Source organism: Callithrix jacchus, chromosome 6 (genome assembly GCF_049354715.1).
Source record: "Callithrix jacchus isolate 240 chromosome 6, calJac240_pri, whole genome shotgun sequence".
Taxonomy (NCBI): domain Eukaryota; kingdom Metazoa; phylum Chordata; class Mammalia; order Primates; family Cebidae; genus Callithrix; species Callithrix jacchus.
The window spans coordinates 64,839,636-64,860,311 of record NC_133507.1 but is presented as its reverse complement, the minus strand read 5'-3'; the positions used below and the strand labels follow the sequence as shown (position 1 = coordinate 64,860,311).

Here is a 20,676-nt window from a genome sequence, read left to right as displayed (position 1 = left end):
TCTCTGAAGTTTTTTTCATTGTAATATTTCTTACTTGTGCTTGAAATAAGATCATAATTTTTTTCTTTCTAATGTCTCTGTTCTAACCCAAACAAACCCCCAGCCTCAGGCACCCACTAATGTATTTTCTGTCTCTCTATATTTGCTTTTCTGGACATGTCATATAAATGGAATCATGCAATATGTGTTCTGATTGGCTTCTTCCATTGAAGCAGCTCTTGCGGTTTACCCATGCTGCAGCATACATCCATACTTTGTTACTTTTTATTCCCTAATAGAATGCCTTTGTATGAACAGAATACATTTTATTTATCTATTCACCAGTTAATAAATGTTTGAGTTGCTTCCACTACTTGGCTGTTAAGAATAAGGCTGCTATGAACACTCACACAGAAGTCTGTGCATATACCCTTTTTGGTATGTGTTATGGTTTGGTTCTCTGTCCCTGCTCCAGTCTCACATTGAATTGTATTCCCCAATTCAATGTATTGGAGGTGAAGCCAGGTGGGAGGTGAATGGATCATGGTGGCAGATTTCCCCTTAGTGCCATTCTTGCAATAGTGAGTTCCTGTGAGTTCTGGTCATTTAAAAGTATGTGGCACCTCTTCCCTTTTGCTCTTCCTCCTGCTCCAGCAATCTGAAGTGCTGGCTCCCACTTGCCTCTGCTATGATTGTAAATTTCCTGAGGCCTCCCTAGAATCTGAGCAGATGCCAGCATCATGCTTTCTCTACAGCCTACAGAACTGTGAGACAATTAAACCTCTTTTCTTTCTAAATTATCCAGTCTCAGGTATTTCTTTATAGTAGTTCGAGAACTAACTAATACAGGATGTCATTCTTGTTAAGACTTCACAGCATAAAATAGTATGTTCCTAGTACTCTGATTCCTCCTGCATTCCTCAGTGCACATGGAAATAGTTTAATGCCACTGGCATTTAAAATTATAATTTACTCGTGAAAAACCAACAAATATTGAAGAACTATAAGCCACACCTGTATTACACAAAAATACAGCCTCGGACACAAAATTAATTATCCAAGAAATATTTTGATTATGATTAAAACAGTTTAAGAACATATATAAGCCTCTGTTTTTCCATTAAGCCATTTTTTCAACTACAGATCAATAGGTTAGTATAAATGTTGAGTATATCATAAGGATAATGCATAAACTAACGTATATAAAGTTGGTACAATGAACACAGCATAATTGTGTTTAATTTATGTACTGGTTTCACTACCTAAACACAGAGAAGGATGGAATTCTATTCCAAATGTTGTTTATACAACAATGGACAGTTCAAAAGTACACTTTTAAACTCAATTATAAAACTGCATGAATATTTTTTAATTTTTTTCTCACATATTTAAATAAGTTCATTTTTTGTAATAAGCACTAGAGTTTTAAAACACAAAGAAGAGATACTAGCATTAGCTTATGGAAAATAGTTTGGTATTAATGATTTAGAAAAATGATCAAAAACAGAGGCAAATATAACAAAACCCTCTAATATTTCTAGTCAGGTTTTTAAAAGGTCAGGTAAACTGGGAAATCAAAAGTTCATATAACCTCACACATTCTAACTTAAAATGCAGAGATGTAAATTCACTCACTGCTCTTTGATGTAGAGTGAAAGCTTTATTTTTGCAAATGGACCCACTGATGTGATTTTCATCCTGTCCTTCTTGAAAACACAGCATACAAAGGCTTGCCTTTGATGTTCTCCTTTTCTAAGTAAATGAAAGATTTCAATACATCTGCAAAATAATTTACATGTAAATTCATTTATTTCATATTTTTATTTCATTATTTTAGTTGTCTCATTCAGTTATAACTCAATAGCATAATTTTTTGGTGAGGGTAGATAGCTTACCAAAGATTCTTTCTGAAGTATTTAATTTTGCTTTTATGGAAACAGCTTTTTCTGTTTTTGCATTGTATGTATATAGTATTTTTTTAAATCACATTATTAAAATAAGAAATTGTAAAAACAGGCCTTAACAGGTTAAGAAATAGTAAAACAAAATTTTGAAGAACTATAACTGGCATGAGCAGGTAAAAGAGAGTAATTTACTGGTCCTAGCCCCGAACAGTACAAAGAACAGACATTCAGCATGTATTACTGAGGGATTGAAATTTTTATTTGAACAAGTTTGTTGACTGAAGTTTAAGAACTTCTACAGATTACTAGATACAGCATTGCTGGAGAACTTTGATCCATACACTAACAAACCCTTAAGAAATCATGACCTACAACTTGTTTTTTTTTTTAGTTGATCCAAATACGTGCAGGCCAAGCAAAAGAAACCATCTGTTACTCCTTAATTTATTACACAATTTGTAAGTAATGCAGTAGAAAATAAGAAGACTGTGAATCAGATAATATGCACCAGAAATAATACAAATGATTCTCTCAATAAAATAATATTATAAGCTAAGTTTGTCCAACCTGTGGCCTTCAGGCCACATGCAGCCCAGTACGGTTTTGAATGCAGCCCAACACATATTTGTAAACTTACTTAAAACATTATGAGATTTTTTCTTCTCATCAGCTATCGTTAGTGTTAGTGTATTTTATATTTAATGTGTGGCCCAAGACAATTCTTCTTCTTCCAATGTGGCTCAGGAAAGCCAAAAGATTGGACACCTTTGAACTAAGATATAAATATATAAGCATAGCTTCCAGAAACTATTTTTATTCTTCTATAGAAATAATCCCTCTTATTTGGGGATTCTTATCTGGGGAAGAAATGATCCAGAACCATCTTATGTCTATTAGCTAAATCCCTCCTATCATTTATCACTTAGTAAATAATTTGATAAAAAGAAATTTTAAAAACCTGTAAATTTTATTACTATCATCAGAATTTAAAAATCACAATGAAATTTAAAGACAAGTAATATATATAGACAAAAGACATATCTAAAAATCTCCATGAAAGCACTGGCCTTCCTAATTCCTTAACTATTTTTAGGTAAGTTTTTACTGCAAGCACACGATGGCACACTAAGCAAAGAAATCTGTTTACACACTAAATATTTCCATACAAGCAACAATAGGCAAATGGCTTACTGTAAATGTTCACAGTTCTGAGTAGTGATTAATTCAGATTAGCAAGTTCATATTAGTGAATGGAAGCTGACTGAGTTCAGGCACCTTAACACTCTGGTTTCATGCTGGATCTTGAAGTATCTAGAATATTTAATGGAACAAAGAAGATGCTCAATAAAACATGGTTGAATGAATGATTTCTCTTTCAGATACACATATACTCTATCATGTGTTCAAATATTTTCCTAATTTTGAAAAAAGTATCTCATTTCTTAAAAGTATGATGGGTTAGAATGTTTGATGTATTTAATGTGAAATAACAGTTCGTTTCACCATTTGACCCTGATTCATAGAAAATAAGAACCTGCACACAGAATAAATTATCCTTAGCCATTCAACAATCAGGTTGTCTTCTAGCAATGTATACAAATAACCAACTTGGACGGGCGTGATGGCTCACGCTTATAATCCCAGCACTTTGGGAGGCTGAAGTGGGCAAATCACCTGAGGTTGGGAGTTTGAGACCAGCCTGACCAACATGGAGAAACCCTATCTCTTTAAAAATGCAAAAAAAAATAGCCGGGTATGATGGCGCATGCCTGTAATCCCAACTACTCAGGAGGCTGAGGCAGGAGAATCGCTTGAACCCAGGAGGTGGTGGTTGAGGTGAGCCAAGATCCTGTCTTTACACTCCAGCCTGGGCAACAAGAGTGAGACTCCATCTCAAAAAACAAAAACAAAACGAACCTGTAGGGTTGTTAAACATCTATATTCCATGAAAATCATTTTCTTCTTCCCATGCATCACAGAGATATTTGCCTTTTACTTTCAGACTGGTGGTTTGACAGTTCTCCCAAATAAGTCATTTTATATATATTTTCCCCAATCATCAGCAAATAAGAATATATTTTATATTCCTGTTTGTGAAAAAGGTCAAATTACAGATTAATTAAAATTGGCTTATTTAAGAGTAATTGGGAAAAATGCAGTGGCTCATGCCTGTAATCCCAGCACTTGTGGCAGCCGCGGCAGGTGGATTACTTGAGCTCAGGTGTTTGAGACCAGCCTGGGCAACACAGTGAGCCCTTGTCTCAATTTTACAAAGAGTAATTGCACAAAGTTAAAGGAAGCAATGCACAGGAAAGAACTCTAAACCAGGAGAGAAAGAAACATGAGTTTTGCCACATGTACCCCCACAGCAAAAATTTATTAAGCACCTATGCTGGCTTTGGGTAAAGAAATAAGTACAATCCCTGCATTCAAAGAACCAACAGTTTATTATTTTATAATATTCATCAACTACCCATAAAAAAATCCCAAATGTTACCTTGTTCTCTCTTTCTCTTTCGGGGTCTTTGGTCAACAAATGAGCACTTCTGAAGCACCCATAAAAACATAAATAATGGAATTTACTAAGGTACAATGTACAGGAGACTATATATACATCAAGCTAATTATTACCACAACACTGTGAGTTGTTACTTTGTGTATAATTTATAGACAAGGCATAAATTCCTGAGAAATGAGTTAATTCATCTTCAGTTAGTAAAGTGCAGACCTTGGTTTAAAACCCAGGGAAGTTCATTTCAAAGACCCATTTCCTTTATCCTATGCCATTCTGTTACTGTATGCCCTGTGTGCCCAGCACCAGTGAAACACCAATCTAAGATCTTAAAATTCTATTTAGAGTGACAAATTGAAAACAAAAGCAAAAACAAAAACCCACCCACAATAAATTGCGTGAACCTTTTATAAATATTTTCTCTGCTCCCGCCGGAGGTCATGGCGCTCACGAAGGCAAGGTCATCAGTTCAAGGCTAACCTGAGCAACCTCATAAGCTCAAACTGATTGGCAAAAAGAAAATAAATAAATAAATAAATATTTTCTCTGAAATTACATCTACTAAAAAAACCACTAACTCATCAAAAGAAAGCCATTAGATATATGCATACTAAAGACTAATTCATTATAATTATGCTTTCGTGATCTGCATAACTATATTAAATCTTTTCAAACAAAGCAAGATTACCCATATTCTGAAAAGTAAACAATGTTTTCATCTGCCTAGTTTAAACAAACGAAATACTACTACTGGTCCTCGCAACACCATCATTCAGTACCATAGAAACGTAGCTGATTTCATGTATAAACACTGTAAAATCCCTTGCAATTCTTGCTCTCTGAAACAAGAAAAGGAAATGACAAAGAAATATACAGTAGTCTCATTTATACAAACTTTCCCTGAGGAAACAGGTGCACCTAGAAACAATGGCATATATAACACGCCAAGTAACAGTGATGGTCAGTACAACTCAACGTCGTAGCAAAGACTTTGTTCAAAAATAGCCGTTCGATATCAAAGCCATTAAAACAACTTTTATAGCACAAGAATTCTGGTATTACAGGTGTGGCCTAGTTATTATGAATATCAAGATATAGGAGCTAAAATCCTAATTTACACATATATTTTTGATCCTAAAATAAAAATAATGTATGTTTACTGTACTAATCTCACAAAAAGATCACTATGTTCTATATTTTGTCCTCAATTTCATAAGCACCATTCATGTTACTCTTGTAATATTTTGCTAATTGCCTTCTACCACTTTTCTTTTTAAAAAGCTAGAAAATATAGGCCGGGCACGGTGGCTCACACCTGTAATCCCAGCACTTTGGGAGGCCGAGGCGGGTGGATCACGAGGTCAAGAGATCGAGACCATCCTGGTCAACATGGTGAAACCCCGTCTCTACTAAAAATACAAAAAAATCAGCTGGGCATGGTGGCGCCTGCCTGTAATCCCAGCTACTCGGGAGGCTGAGGTGGGAGAATTGCCTGAACCCAGAGGTGGAGGTTGTGGTGAGCCGAGATCGCGCCATTACACTCCAGCCTGGGTAACAAGAGCGAAACTCCGTCTCAAAAATAAAAAATAAAAATAATAAAAATAAAAAGCTATAAAATATAAAAATTTTATCTCAAAAGCAAAATGAATTCTATATCACTGAGAGAGTTTTGCTTATATTCATTAACTTGATGAGATAGCTGTGCACTTTAAGAAACCACAGATGACTATGACCAACAACCTAAGTTTTTTCTATCAACAGCATGACACTTTGAAAATCATCTTTAGTAATTCTAAACAAAGCAAACAACATACATGTAACACATAATCAATTTGATATTCCATCCAAATATTTTGTTGTTTAAACAACAGGTTTCATTGTTTCCTAGAGTTTCTCATTGGAAAAAAAAAATTGTGTACTGTGTTTCCTTTCAGGCACTACAGTAATGCATGATTAGGGTACTCCTATCAGACAAAACAAACTCAAATTTACGAACATTTTGCAAAAAATGAAAACCTTTAACAAAGAAGGGACCTCAACTAGAATCATAAATGGATTTGTCCACATGACTTGGGAGTTTCGTGACAAAATTGACAACAGGCTCAAGTTAAAAAACAAAATGGGTCAGTAGGAGGCACACTGTTCTGAATAGGTGGAGACAGGTTTAGAAAGCATGAGTTTCTAACTGTACATCACCACATACATGGTTTATATGCCATTACTGATGTGTCTTTGTAAATTACGATCTACTTTCCTTCGGCAAGAATAAATTGTGATAAGAAGGCATCCAACTTATAGCTATATAACTTCAAAACTCTAGAAAAAAGCCACCCAATTCTAAAAATTATTTCAAACATGAACACAGAATATAATTATACTCTTAATATTGAATGTATAATGAGTTTATGTTAAACAATTCTGTTACTCACCTTAATTTTTTCCTTTTCCGTATTATTCAGTAATTTGCTCTCTAAAGAACATATGCATAGTGGGAGTAAACAAGACAGGAGAGGTGCCTTCTCCTCTTCCTTATTAATGACATCAGTAAGTTTGCCTATTTATAGTCTAGATCATCTGACGTCATGGCCTACATGTATAAGGGGATTTCCTTAGTTGTTAATCCTCACAGCCTGTGCTTAGCAGCAACTAACCAGTGACAGATAGTAACTCTTTATTATTTTTTTTTTGAGACAGAGTCTTGCTCTGTCACCAGGCTGGAGTGCAGTGGCACAATCTCGGCTCACTATAATCTCCGCCTTCTGGGTTCAAGCAACTCTCCCACCTCAGCCTCCCGAGTAGCTGGGAGTACAGGCGCATGCCACCACACCCAGCTAATTTTTGTATTTTTTAGTAGAGACGGAGTTTCACCATGTTGGCCAGGATGGTCTCAATCTCTTGACCTCATGATCCGCCCACCTCAGCCCCCCAAAGTGCTGGGATTACAGGTGTGAGCCACCACGCCCGGCCTACCTTTATTATCTTTAAAGTAAAACATAGTGAGATTGCAGTTTGTGCTGTTTTGGTTTATGTCAACATTAAATGTGATAAAGTTTATCAGCAAAATTTGAAAAATGTAAATCTCATGTATTTATTTTTATGGGAAATTTACATTTGAATTATATAAGTTAATAAATTAGTTTTCTAAAAGGTATTAGAAATGTAGCCCTTGTTTAAAAAAAAATACAACCAATGATTGTATCGACTATTTTTCACATTTTACAATAGCAAGTAGATTCATAATTTGAACATATGAAATCTCTCCTGAGTATATGTATTACTTCTTCTTCATTCAGTTTTTTTTTAAATAATCTTATCGCTTCTTCTAAGGAGACTTCTTTAAATGCTAATTAGCTCTGTTAGAAGACCTACTTTATACCACAAGACAATGTTAACTCAATTTTTTCTTTTAAGTCACCAAACTTTCAACACAAACCATTTGGAGTTTCAATTAAAGGATACATTTGGGTATCCAGATATTCTATACAACAATTTAATCTTACATAAAAAGACTAATTCTCACATTCATCTAATATTACATAATACCAGTCATCTATTTAAGGGATGAAGTTAATGTCTTACTTAATAAAAGAACAATGTTTTAGCACACACATTGTATAGAAAATACAGCACTGCAAGCACGGAGATGAGTGAAGTTGCATTATTCAGTTCGTTTAGCAAAGGTGTACGTAATCCTGTACCAGCCAACTTAGAATGTCCATGAACAACCTTCTTCTTATTCAAGGTTCATGATAACAGAGCAAATATTACACTCGAGGTCTGCTCTCAGGGTCATGTGCTAAAGGATTTTTTTTTTTGTAATTTAATGAAGGTAAATTGACTAGCTGCAATTGTTACTTACTACCAGGAGGGTTGTTAACACAGAGAGGCCCATGCCAGGATTATACAGGGGAAAGAGTGCCAATCTAGAGATCAAAATGCTGAATTCTAGTTCGAATTTCTGTTAAGTAACCGAAGCAAATACCTAAAGTCAGCTTTATAGGGTTTTCCTATTTTAAATGATAGAGGTTATTCCTTGTAAAAGCTAAAGCCCTAGATTACTGTAATTTATCATGGTGTTTATTGAAATAGTTACCATAATTTGAAAGGAATCTCACAATGTCTTAAGGCTAGGAAGTGTTTCCAGGAAGAACATAATGAACAGCAGTAGTTAATATTATACACACAGACTTTAATGGATTAAGCATTATATTTAAAATAACTTTTCTTCTCTAACATGCATATATATTTAATTATTCATATATATTTAATGTGTCAAGAAAATTATATAATTTACTCTCTAAAGCATCAATTAATAAAAAATACTTCAGCGTTTTCTACAAAATTCTGACAGAGAAAAAGAGTCCTCAGAAATATTAAAATGTTTAAGAGTGGTAATAGTTTGAAAGATATTTTTAAAGCAGAAGATTAGGAAAGGTTAAATTATTTTAAAAGTTTTACAAAATGTATTTACTTACAACTGCTCCAGAAAATCTCTATAAAACGGTACTGTTCCTTTAGCTATTTACTTTTAGTGAATGCCGAACCAACTATCCTGCTCTATTACTAACTCAGCGGTTTGTCATGTATGTGTAAGCGCCAGGCATGTCTTACCTCTGGCAAGTATGTAAAAGAAGGAATTCACTGGTCTTACCAAATCATTCTGTAAATGATCACATTAACAGTTTCACAGGCTCATTTTCTGAAGAGAATGTGTTTTATACAATAAAAATTATAAAAATAAAAAACAGCGTATCAAGCAATTATAAAACTAGATAGTCCAATTTTTGTCTCCTTTATAAAGTTATAAATGCTTGCAGATTCTCAACATATACAAAATCTATAATTATTTTAACGAATCATTTTTTAACTTATTGCTAAAAAGCACATCTGTAAAATATTTTTTTAAACCTTAAAATTACTTGTAGGATAATAGTTTGGAGAAAGCTGAGTATATGAAAATAAAATTCAGAGAAAAAAAGCAGTAACAAAATTTACTTTTTAATTTTGTAAAAAGTAAAACAACAACAACAAAAAACACAGGTAAACTTCCTGGGAGATGCCCTAAAATTTCTCCCAATCAGTCCAGGGTAAACATCATTTTCTACCATGGAAACCTCAATACAGCCCATGGAAGCTGGTATTTCAGTTTCACAGCTTCACTTCCACTAACATTCTACTGTAAAGGCCCTGATGTGAAAGGAGTAGAATTTAAACAGCTAGATTTTATAGTCAGTCCTTTTATAAAATCAAAGTGCATCTTTGCAGCAATTCACAGACTTTTCCAGAATGTTCAGAATCAAATGCAGACTATTCAAATACGTGTGACATAAACTTTGATACAAAATTACATATCCCATTACTTTCACTGATAAAATCATTATCTCTTCTTCCACGTGTGTAACACTGACTGAAAAGGATATAGCTCAAAACAGGACAAGAACTGTCACTGGCACTTGCTTTCTAGCATTGATTGGTCTCTTATACAGCTCTACCTACTTTGTACCTACATCTATCTCCACAACAAAACATTTTTAAAAAGGTGTTCATAAGAACGAGTCTAGAGCTTTAATGCACAGCATGAGGATTGTATAATATTGTATAATATTGTACTGTATACTGGAAGTTTGCCGAGAGTAGTTTTCAAGTGCCTGTATAATTTTTTTTTTAAAGGTAACTATGTGACGAGATATATGTTAACTTGCTTGACTGCAGTAATTATTTCACTGTGTATATGCTTATCATACATCAAGTTGTATACCTTAAATATATACAATAATGACTTTAAAAAACAAGATGTTCTGGTTAGCATGGCAGTAAAAGCCTATAGTTCTAGCTACTAGGAAGGCTGAGATAGGAGGACTGCTTAAGCCCAGGACTTTGAGGTTGCAGTGAGCTGTGCTTGCGCCACTGCACTCCAGGCTGGGCCATAGAAAGAGATCCTGCCTCTTTTAAAAAAAAAAATGCACTCATAGTTCCTATTGCTACTTCCTTATCTTGTAGCTTCTTATGAGCCCATTTCTATCTGGCTCCACCCCCAACTCCACCCACAGTATCCTATATATTCATTAACACCAATGCCCCTCACGGTGCTCCAAATACTAAAGAGCAGGATTCTTCTGTAATTTTATTTTGCTTGATTTCTTCATGGCACTCTAAATATTTGATGTCACCAATCCTAAAATCTTTGCCTGGAAACAGACTCCTATGTGCAATACATTCTGTTTGCCTCTGTTGTCCTGCTGGTAGTTTGTTTCATTTTGTGTTTCTGAGATGGAGTCTCACTCTGTTGCCCAGGCTGGAGTGCAGTGCCATAACCTCAGCTCACTGCAACTTCCATTTCCCAGGTTCAAGTGATTCTCTTGCCTCAGCATCCTGAGTAACTGAGATTGCAGGCATGTGCCACCACACCCAGCTAATTTTTGTATTTTTAGTAGAGACAGGGTTTCAACATATTGACCTTGAACTCCTGACCTCAAGTGATCCACCAGCCATGGCCTCCCAAAGTGCTGAGATTACAGGTTTGAGCCACGGTACCCGGCCCCTGCTGGTAGTCTTTAGTGCCCTAATGCTCCCTTCTCATTTGCCCTCAAAGATATCCCAAGTTGCATAATCAATTATGTGGGATCATTCTACTTGGGGGTCTTACTACCCATATTTTAAAATCTCTTGGCCACCTAATTAGGCATCTCAAGCTTGATAATGCCAAAACTGAACTTTCACCCCTCCTCCCTTAGTCTCCCCCACCTCATTAACAACCCCAATACAGTCCAAAATCTAGGAATTTACCTTGGTTCATTCCTCTCTCTCCCTCACTTCCATTTTCAATCCAAAACAGATGCTGAATTCATGCACTTCTTCTCTACTACAACAACCACCGCGTGCCCCACCGCCCCCGGTCCAGTTCAACCCTCCATTCCCTCCCACTCCACCCTGACAGCTTCCCTGCCTCTGCTTTCAGGCATCATTCCAATCTCTTCCACAAAACATCCATGCACCATTTTAAAATGTAAACTATCAATTCATTCTCTGTTTGAAATCTTCCAAATGTTTCCCATGGCCCTCAGAATAAATTTGAAACTCCTCATCCTGCTAAAGGAAGCCCCAAACTGCAGCGCTGTCTAGGTCTCATGTCCTCTTTGTCAGCCCACTGTGTTCTAGCAGCACTGGCTTTTTCTAGGTCTGATATGTATAAGCCCTCCCAGTCTTAGGAGCTTTGGCTCTACCGTTCCCTGGACCTGGAATGCTTTTCCTCATGCATATCCCTGTTCAAACATTATCTTCTCATAAAGATTCTTAATCGAGTCTACAGCAGCGTACCAGTTGCTATCCCATCACCCTATTTTAATTCTCTTTAAAGTATTTATTGCTGTTTTCTTCTTGAAATTTATTTTGTCTGGCTGCCCACCCCATCCCCGGCCCCCAACTTGGTTCCCTTCATAATCTAAACTCTGAGAAGAGGCACCTTGTCCGTCTTTTCCTGATGCCTATAACAGGGACTGGCACTTGACAAGCAATCAGTAAGTCTTTGCTGTCAAATAAGTGAATCCGTTATGAGGAATACTTTTTTTGCTAATTCAACCACTTAAATATTTATGTAAATTGTGGTTAACTGTCTTTGGAAAAACATTATGATTAACATACATAAAAAGGGCATTAGCCCTTGGGGGAAAAAAACACAAAAATAATTACATTAGATATTTAATTTTTAAAAATAAACTTATTGTTTTGGAATAATTTTAGATTGACAGAATATTAGTAAAGTAACTACAGACAGTTCCCATATGCACTTTACCTAGTTTCCTTTAATGTTAACATCTTATATACCTTTGTCAAAACTAATATTAAAATTAGTGATTATTAACTAAACTCCAGACTATATTTGGATTTCACCAGTTTGTCCACTAATTTCTTGTAATGTTCCATGATCTAATCCAGAATGCCATATGGTATTTAGTTAAAATTTAATTTTGAATTGTAGCTTGAATTTTTTTATATTTCAAAATGTCTTTTCAGTTCTGTATGTGGCATATACACACCTTACTATTGGTCTTAACTTATTTAAAAAGAAGAAATTTGGCCCAATATAAAAGAAGTAATATGCCAGGAAAAACAAAAATTCACTAAATAATGAGACACACACACACACACACACACACACCCCACTACTGTTAAAGACAGAATAACTATTACAGTATAATCCAAGATTCTTTTTTAAATTTTCTTTGTTACCTTCTTAAGAATGCTGCCCTAGACTTCTCCTGAAAAGTTTTGTATATGCATCTATGCACCTGAGGATTCCAGGCAGTATTAAGGGAGAGCAACATAGAAATGCTGCTATATACCTGAATGTAGGTAACAGCAAGAATGCTCACAATGATCTTTCTTAGAAAAAATGAGAACACAATCTTCTAAACCAAGATAAATGACATTCATGAATCACATTAATATCAGCTTGATTTCCTAAAGCAACTTTTAAAGAGTGTAAAACAACTTCCTTAGCGCAGGTGTCACAGAGGCAAAATAGAAATAAAATGTGTCAAGTGTAAAAGAAACTGGCATAGGGGTACCTGTAGCCATCTGGAGAGAAGGCTAGCAATAGTACAGGCTATTCATATCTAGCTAATTAATACTCTGAGAAACGAGAAATCTGTGTTAGGAAGTTTTCCAATTTTTCAGAAGACATAAGAACTCTGAATTTTTACATAAAATTTTCTATGTTGTCAAATAATCTGCCCTGCTAAACACAGCATTCTATGTGGCCTTGGAAGAATGGCACTGAAAACTCTAAGCCAGTGGCTAGATCTTACCACTGTTGTCTGCTCCTATGCATGGTGGCCAAGAGTTAACGATAACAGCCACAAAAAGATAGTTCTGGTGCTTCTAACAGGATGCCTCTAATAGGAATAGATAGCCTCAGATACATGAGAAAAGCAGACCGATTGATCAAGAAAAACTCACTCAACATTGACTCAGGCTTTATGACATGAAGGATTGCAAGACACTGAGGGAAAAAAGTGGCAGCTCAGAAGACGGGTGCATCAGAAAAGGTTATATTTGGAAGGAACAGTAAATGCAAGGGGAGAAAAGAGGTCTTAATGCTCCAAAGCAAAGAACTTTCCTCTGGCCCAGCACAGTGGCTGATGCCTGTAATCCCAACACTTTGGGAGGCCAGGGTGGTCAGATCACTTGAGGTCAGGAGTTCGAGACCAGCCTGGCCAACATGGTAAAACTATGTCTCTACTAAAAAATACAAAATTTATCTGGAGTGGTGGCATGTGCCCATGGTCCCAGCTACTCAAGAGGCTGAGGCACAAGAATGTTCTCATACTGCACTCGGGGCCAAGATGAGGCCTGATGAGAAATAGGTTTGCCTCATGAATTTTAAAATATGATATGATACATTTTTATTTCTTTTATAGCTTAGATAAATAATGATGTCACTTTGCTATCCTACAATTCAAGCAAAGTTTTACTTTTGCTAAATGTGAGGCAGTCTAGCAAGACAGAGCTGACTGCCTGGACCCAAATCCTGGCATCCCCGTTAGCTATCTGTGTGACCTGGAGCAAATGACTTATCCTCATTCTCCTAGATTCTCATAAAATGGGACTGTTGTAACCGAAGTCCTCAGGACAGTGCCTACAGTGTAGAAATGGCTGACACTGAGGGTTCTAATGCCACAAAAGAGGACATAAGAGGCCTTTGTAGTAAACATTTCTGAGAATGAAAGGAATTCCATGTAATTTCTCCCTTTTATAAAAGTTTAAATTTATAAAAGTTATTGGCCAACTTAAAAGACATATGTTCATTCATTTTAAGTCTTCTGAGTCAAGTCACATGGGAATGTTTTGAGATTTTCATGGCTTTTTTCAAGAGCAATCTTTTTAGCATGGTTTCCTCTTCGACAATAATGAATAATTAAACATTAACTGAAGATCTGATGATTATTTCCTGTGGATCTCAGGATAATGGGTTATGAGCTCAAGTACACAGATGATATTATCACCACAGAGAATGGACAAGGGCTACAGCGCTCCTATTTATTCCACAACCATTCCACTTTTGTGTATTTTCAGCTTTATGCCTTATTTAGAAACCAAGTGATGTTTTCCCTGGGCGGTGCTGCCAGAGTATCTGCCAGGCTAAGTGGAAATCCACAAGGCAGGTTAAGCAACAGACAAGTGAAAATGCTGTTTTCGTGGCGAGGCGAATACTGTCGCCTTGTGAGGTCTCTGGGCAAGGAGAAATATAATTCCCAGTCAATAATTTGCTCTTCCAGTAAGTCAACTTTAGAACAGACACCCTTTAAGAATACCTTGCCTGTGATGTGCATATAAGGCGTTTCCTCATACTTTAGGAGAATTTTAAATACACAAACATCCCTCCAGTATTTCAACAGCAGTAACGTGTTTCCCTCTGCAATATTCTGAGTTTCATAATGTTGCATTTTAATTATAAAAGTAGTATACTGCTTTAAAATCAAAAACACAAAAAATAAGATTCAATACCTTTTACATACATCACAATTAATACTACACAGAGAAAACAAACATTTCTCTTCTTTACATCGATTTAAGTTATTAGACTTTCTTTCTTAACCCCAATCCTTTTATTTTTTAGGTACCTCGTATCCATATGACAAAAACAGCACAATGACGGCCCATGCCCATGATAACGGTATGTATATACTTGTGTAGAGAGGTTGGAACAGTTTCAAGAAAGGCTGATAAAAATAAAATTGCTACTAACAAGTTGGAGAAGCACTGGGCTAACATTTAATTTTTGGATAAAGAATGCTTTGGTATCATCATGGTCAAATCAGAAGCTTTCACGTTCTCTGTACAGGCACTCTGTGAAGTGTTACTGAGATACTTTTTCCCCTTTCTTACCACCCCACAAACACATATATTTATGGATACTTTACAAGATACTTCACTGATAAGGATAAGAACTATTTAGACAATTAGTCGAGGCAACAGTACACCTGGGAGGCAGGATTCGAACTTAGGAAGTCTGAGTCCAGAAGCTACATTATTTTCCACTAAACTAAAAGTCAAATTTAATTTGAAATGTGCCCCAAATTAAAACATCGATCCTGATTTTATTTCAAAGGCTTTATCTGTGAAGGTGCTCAAAACAAAACATAGCATAAAGAAACCACATACACAGAGAAAGCCAGTAAAGTAGATCTATTTTCACCAAATCTCAATAATATAACAAAGTATTCAAACCTCATTACTACTTGCTGGAGAAACTGTAAACATGCTTCGCTAATAGCATTATCAATGTATTGTTGAATTTTTAAAAATGGAATAAAGCTATGCATTTCTTTTAATTGTGTTTTTCTTTAGCCTCAGAGAAGGCTATCCAGTTAAAAAAAAAAAATGTAACTGTTTATCCTTGTAACTTTGGACACTTTTTATTTAGCCAACACTTCTAATTCTCTGTTAGTTTGAACTGTCTTTTACTTTTATGTTTGCAATTTTATATACCCACAAATTACAAGAGTGTGAAATGGCTAGCTTCATTCTTGGCAGTTAATTCTCGGTATTATGAAAGTTTAAGAAAATGCCTGATCTTTATTACTTTTCTTTAATTTTGTGAGTTTCATTTGTTCCTTTAATAAAATTACTAATGTTTAAATTTAAAATTCTACAGAAGAGCTACTCATCCTTAAATTAACTCTGTTAATTATGTTTTTTTGTTTCAAGACGGAGTTTTGCTCTCTTGCCCAGGCTGGAGTGCAATGGCGCAATCCTGGCTCACCGCAACCCCCACTCCCCAGGTTCAAGTGATTCTCCTGCCTCAGCCTCCTGAGTAGCCAGGATTACAGGCATGTACCACCATGCCTCGCTAATTTTTAGTACTTTTAGAAGAGATGGAGTTTCACCATGTTGGTCAGGCTGGTCTCAACTCCTGACCCCAAGTTATCCACCCACCTTGACCTCTCAAAGTACTGAGATCACAGGCGTGAGCCACTGTGTCTGAACTAATTATGTTTTTTAAAATCACCTAACTGAAAAATTAGTCTAACAAACTAAATAGAAAAACATTACTTTATATCAATTCAACAAGAAAGATCAAACCAGTTTATTTTCATTATTTTGCAAGCAGTGACATCATATTATTCACATTTTTTTAAGCAGATTAGTAGATGCCAGGGGCTGAGGAAGATAGGGAATGGGGAAGAACTGCTTTATGAATACAGGTTTCTTTTGGGATAATGGAAATGTTCTGGGCTAGGACAGTGGTGATGGCTGCACAACACTGTACAGGTACTGTTACTGTATCTCACACATTAAAATTGTAAATTCTATTTTGTGTATTTTACTGCAATTTTAATAAAAATAGCCAGATATTTTAAGACTATTACTAATATAACAAGTAGATTTCTGGTCAAAGATTTATACTTCATCATAGCAATTGGAATATAAAACTAATATTCTATAAAGATATCACATTAAATGTTTAATGAAAGCTTAATGTTCAATAATAACCCACTGTAAGAATAATTTTATCGCCTATAAAATCAGAACTTCCCCAAGATATATTTTAAATGGTTATACTTACACTATTATAACATCAATAGTTCAGTAATCTGCCTTGCTTTTCCATTTTTTTCATATAGTATATAAAAGGAAGACTAAGCCTTCAGTATGTGATTATCACAACTATGTATTTTTTGAACTTCTACAACAGTGTTCCAAGAATAAATGCCCAAATCCCACAGGTCTTTCAGAAAGGCAAGATGAAGGATGGTCATGGTAGCTCACACCCATAATTCCATCACTATGGGAAGCCCAGGTGAGAGAATCACTTGAGCCCAGGAATTCCAGACCAGCCTGGGCAACATAGTGAGACCTCATCTCTACTAAAAATAAATTTAAAAAATTAACCAGGTGTGGTGACACGTGCCTGTGGTCCCAGCTATTCAGGAGGCTGAGGCAGGAAAATCACATGAGCCTGGGAGGTCAAAGGTGCAGTGAGCTATGATCATGCCACTGCATTCATTCTAGTGTGAGCACCAGAGTAAGACCCTATAGAGAAAGGAAGTAGAAAGGGGAAAGGAAGTGGAAGGGGAAGGGGGAAAGGGGAAGAGAGGGGAGTGGAGAGGGGGAGGAGATAGTCATGATAATCACATACTGAAGGCTTAATTTCCTTTTATATAGTTAAAAATGAAAAAGCAAGGCAGATTACTGAACTATTGATGTTAGAACATTTTAAGTATAACCATTTAAAATGTATATTAGGGAAGTTTTGATTTTATAGGTGATAAAATTATACTTGTTAATTTGAACATTGAACTTTTATTAAAATTTAATGTGATATATTTATAGAATGTTATTTTTATATTCCAAGCTATTATGAAGGGGAGGAGGGGAGGAGAATGGAGGGAAGGGGAGCAGAGGGGAGGGGAGGAGAGGAGCCTGGGCAACATAGCAAGATCCAATCTCTACAATCTCTACAAAAGATAAAAAAAAAATTAGCCAGGCATGGTGGCACATGCCTGTGGTCCTGACTATTTAGGAGATGGAAGCAGAAAGTTTGCTGGAGCCTAGAAGATGGAGTCTCCAGTAAGCCATGATTATGCCACTGCACTCCAGCATGGGCAACAGAGAGTTACTCTGTCTCAATCAATCAATTAACCCATCAAACACTTGTGATAAAAGTGGGTATTTTCACATTCTTTCTAGGGGAGCTGAACCAGGCCATGAGAAGGAGTTAGCAAGACCAGAGTCCAGGCAGGAGAGGCAACAGATCCAAGTGGACCACTGTGATCTTCTCAGGCTTCCTTTCTCTCTCATCTCACAGTACATTCTCTCATTTCAAAGTGTTTACAGCATCTCTCTCTAACTTCATTCACATTAAATTTTCATTTATGCATGTTTTATATATGTTTTATATTTCATAGACTTTAAGATCCACGAAGGGAGTATCACCACACTGTGCAACACACAGAAGTCACTCAACAAACACTTGCTTTTGTATATAATCCTAGTTTTATTGTTCTATTTTTGTATCTGCATTTTGTATCTCTAAATTTAAGTTCATTTATATAAGACATAATTTGTAGATATTTCTTTAGTCTTCTAAGTTTCTCACACACTGCTAAAACATACAGAAAGTGCTGGATCCACATATGTAATTATTTCACGTGGCTGCTTCTGTGAATTCCAGAGTGATGTGAGCATATCCACCCTTTGTCCACAGCACTGAATTCTCTCTGGAGGGCCAGCTCTAATGTGAATTTCCCTAAGAAGGCTTCCTAATCTCTCCTCCGTTCCTTCTATTTGCACACTCTGCTTCCCTGTCCTCTGTTTCCTAAGCACTTAGAGGGTATTCATGGGTAATCAGGGTACAAAAATCCTATATGAAACTTATGCATTTATCTGTTTCCCTTTACACTGTAGATTCTCTTGGAGAAGGAAATTTGCTATTTTCATTTTTGGACTCCACTGGTACTAGAGTCAATATGTATTTTTTTAAAACAATTAATATACATATAAAATGAAGGTACTTTGGTTTGACTGTGTCCTCCCTATCTAAGTTGTGTTAGAAACTTAATTCCTAAGGCGATGGTGTTGGGAGGTGGGGCCTAATGAGAGATGTTTACGTCATGAGGACTTCATCCTAATGGATGGATTAATGCTACTGTAAAAAGGGCTTGAGGCTGCAAGGGTACGGCTCTCTTGTCATCTGCCTTCTGCCATGTGAGGATGAAGCAAGAAGGCCCTTGCCAGATGTCCAGGCCTTCATCTTGAACTTCCCAGCCTCCAGAACTGTGAGAAAGAACATTTCTAGTCTTTAGAAATTACCTAGTCTGGGAGTTTGAGACCAGCCTGGGCAACATGGTAGAAATCCCATCTTTACTAAAAATATAAAAATTAGCTGGGTATTCCAGCTACTGGGGAGGCTGAGGCACAAGAATCACTTGAACCCAGGAGGTGGAGGCTGCAGTGAGCCAAGATTGCGTTACTGTACTCCAGCCTGGGCAATAGAGTGAGACTGGTCTGTGATGGTTCCACATAGCCACACAAATGGACTATGCCAGAAGGGTACTCTGGACATTCACAAGAAACTTCCAGCCAACCCCATAAATGGATATAGTAGTCAAGGATTTAAAGAGTTTTATTTGGTTTGGTTTCTTCAGAGCAGAGAAAACAATAGGCAGAGCCCTTCATGGTGAGCCAGGAACAGACAAAAAAACTTCAAGCAGGGGTTAATACAGGATGTTACACAAAACATTTTCACAGAAGCTAGAAGTTCCAAAGTGAGAGACAATGTAGCTGAGTAGTTGCTATGGCAACAAAAATAAACTTTATACCAATATTCCCGTCATCATATAACTATTCTTTCTGCTTGCTGGGAGTTTTCACTGGTATTTGAGTCCAAGAAAGGAAAGAAAGAAAGAAATGAAAAAAAGAAAAAAGATATCTGAGGCTTATTCTCAAAGAAGAAAATAGGAAGCTGATTCAGGGACATAGGCTACCGCTGATATCTCCTTTGATACAAAATAAATAGCTAGAGGAAATCCTCCTCTACAACAAAAGGTGTTTTTTTTTTTTTAAAAATATATATAAAAAATCGTATTTTTTTAATACCAGGCAGGTATAAAACAGGCAACTAAGATGATTAAGGAATTGAAATGAAATAGTCACTTTAAAAAAAGATAATAAATCTAATTTTTCAGATGAATAATGTCTTAAGTTCGATTTCCAGTGTTTCTATGTATATATAAAAATAATTCCAGTTAACAAAGTTGAATTTGCTGAATATAGAAATGAATTAGGAATATTTTCATACATGGATCAAAACTTCACAAGCCCAGAGGGCTTTTCCTACACTGTGTTTGGAGTCCTTTCTGACTGCTCATATTCCACACAGTACTTCTTCGATACACGTCAAGTGCAAGGCACCTTACTAGAGAACATAGGAAATATACTAAGATATGGAGTCCTGCCACAAATACACACAAAATAACATCAATACACAATGTCCTAAAAGTCATGCCAAATAAAACAGAGTGTATAACTGGGCAGAAGGATAGAAAGTCACATGCTGGGGGAGGTGAGGGCTGACATGATCTTATAGGATATGAACTTGAGATGCTAAGGTAGACTGAGACATTTCTGGAAAACTAGATGTATGACCAGAAGCACGAGGAGCAGGGGGTGGCTTGGAAAACAGCAGGTAGCTCAGTTTCTCAGGTGGCCCACGAGAAGAAGCTCAAGCAACAGTCAGTGATAACACTAAAAAAAAAAAAATTAAATTAAAACTCTGGA

The 20,676-nt window shown here is 36.2% G+C and overlaps 1 protein-coding gene across 50 annotated transcripts in view; it reads right to left on the bottom strand.

Annotated features, from left to right (window-relative positions):
- COBLL1 (cordon-bleu WH2 repeat protein like 1) overlaps positions 1 to 20,676 on the bottom strand; it is a 164,592-nt gene that overhangs the window by 85,692 nt on the left and 58,224 nt on the right. For 14 of the 50 annotated variants that reach the window (XM_035304642.3, XM_035304643.3, XM_078327480.1 and 11 more), the window contains exon 3: positions 1,615 to 1,758. The exons of 23 other annotated variants lie outside the window; for them this stretch is intronic. In XM_035304642.3, coding sequence (XP_035160533.3) covers positions 1,615 to 1,758 — 144 coding nt within the window. Of the gene's footprint in view, positions 1 to 1,614; positions 1,759 to 3,074; positions 3,195 to 20,676 lie in introns of all 50 variants that reach the window. 13 more of the 50 variants (XM_035304644.3, XM_078327485.1, XM_078327502.1 and 10 more) reach the window with 1 other exon arrangement.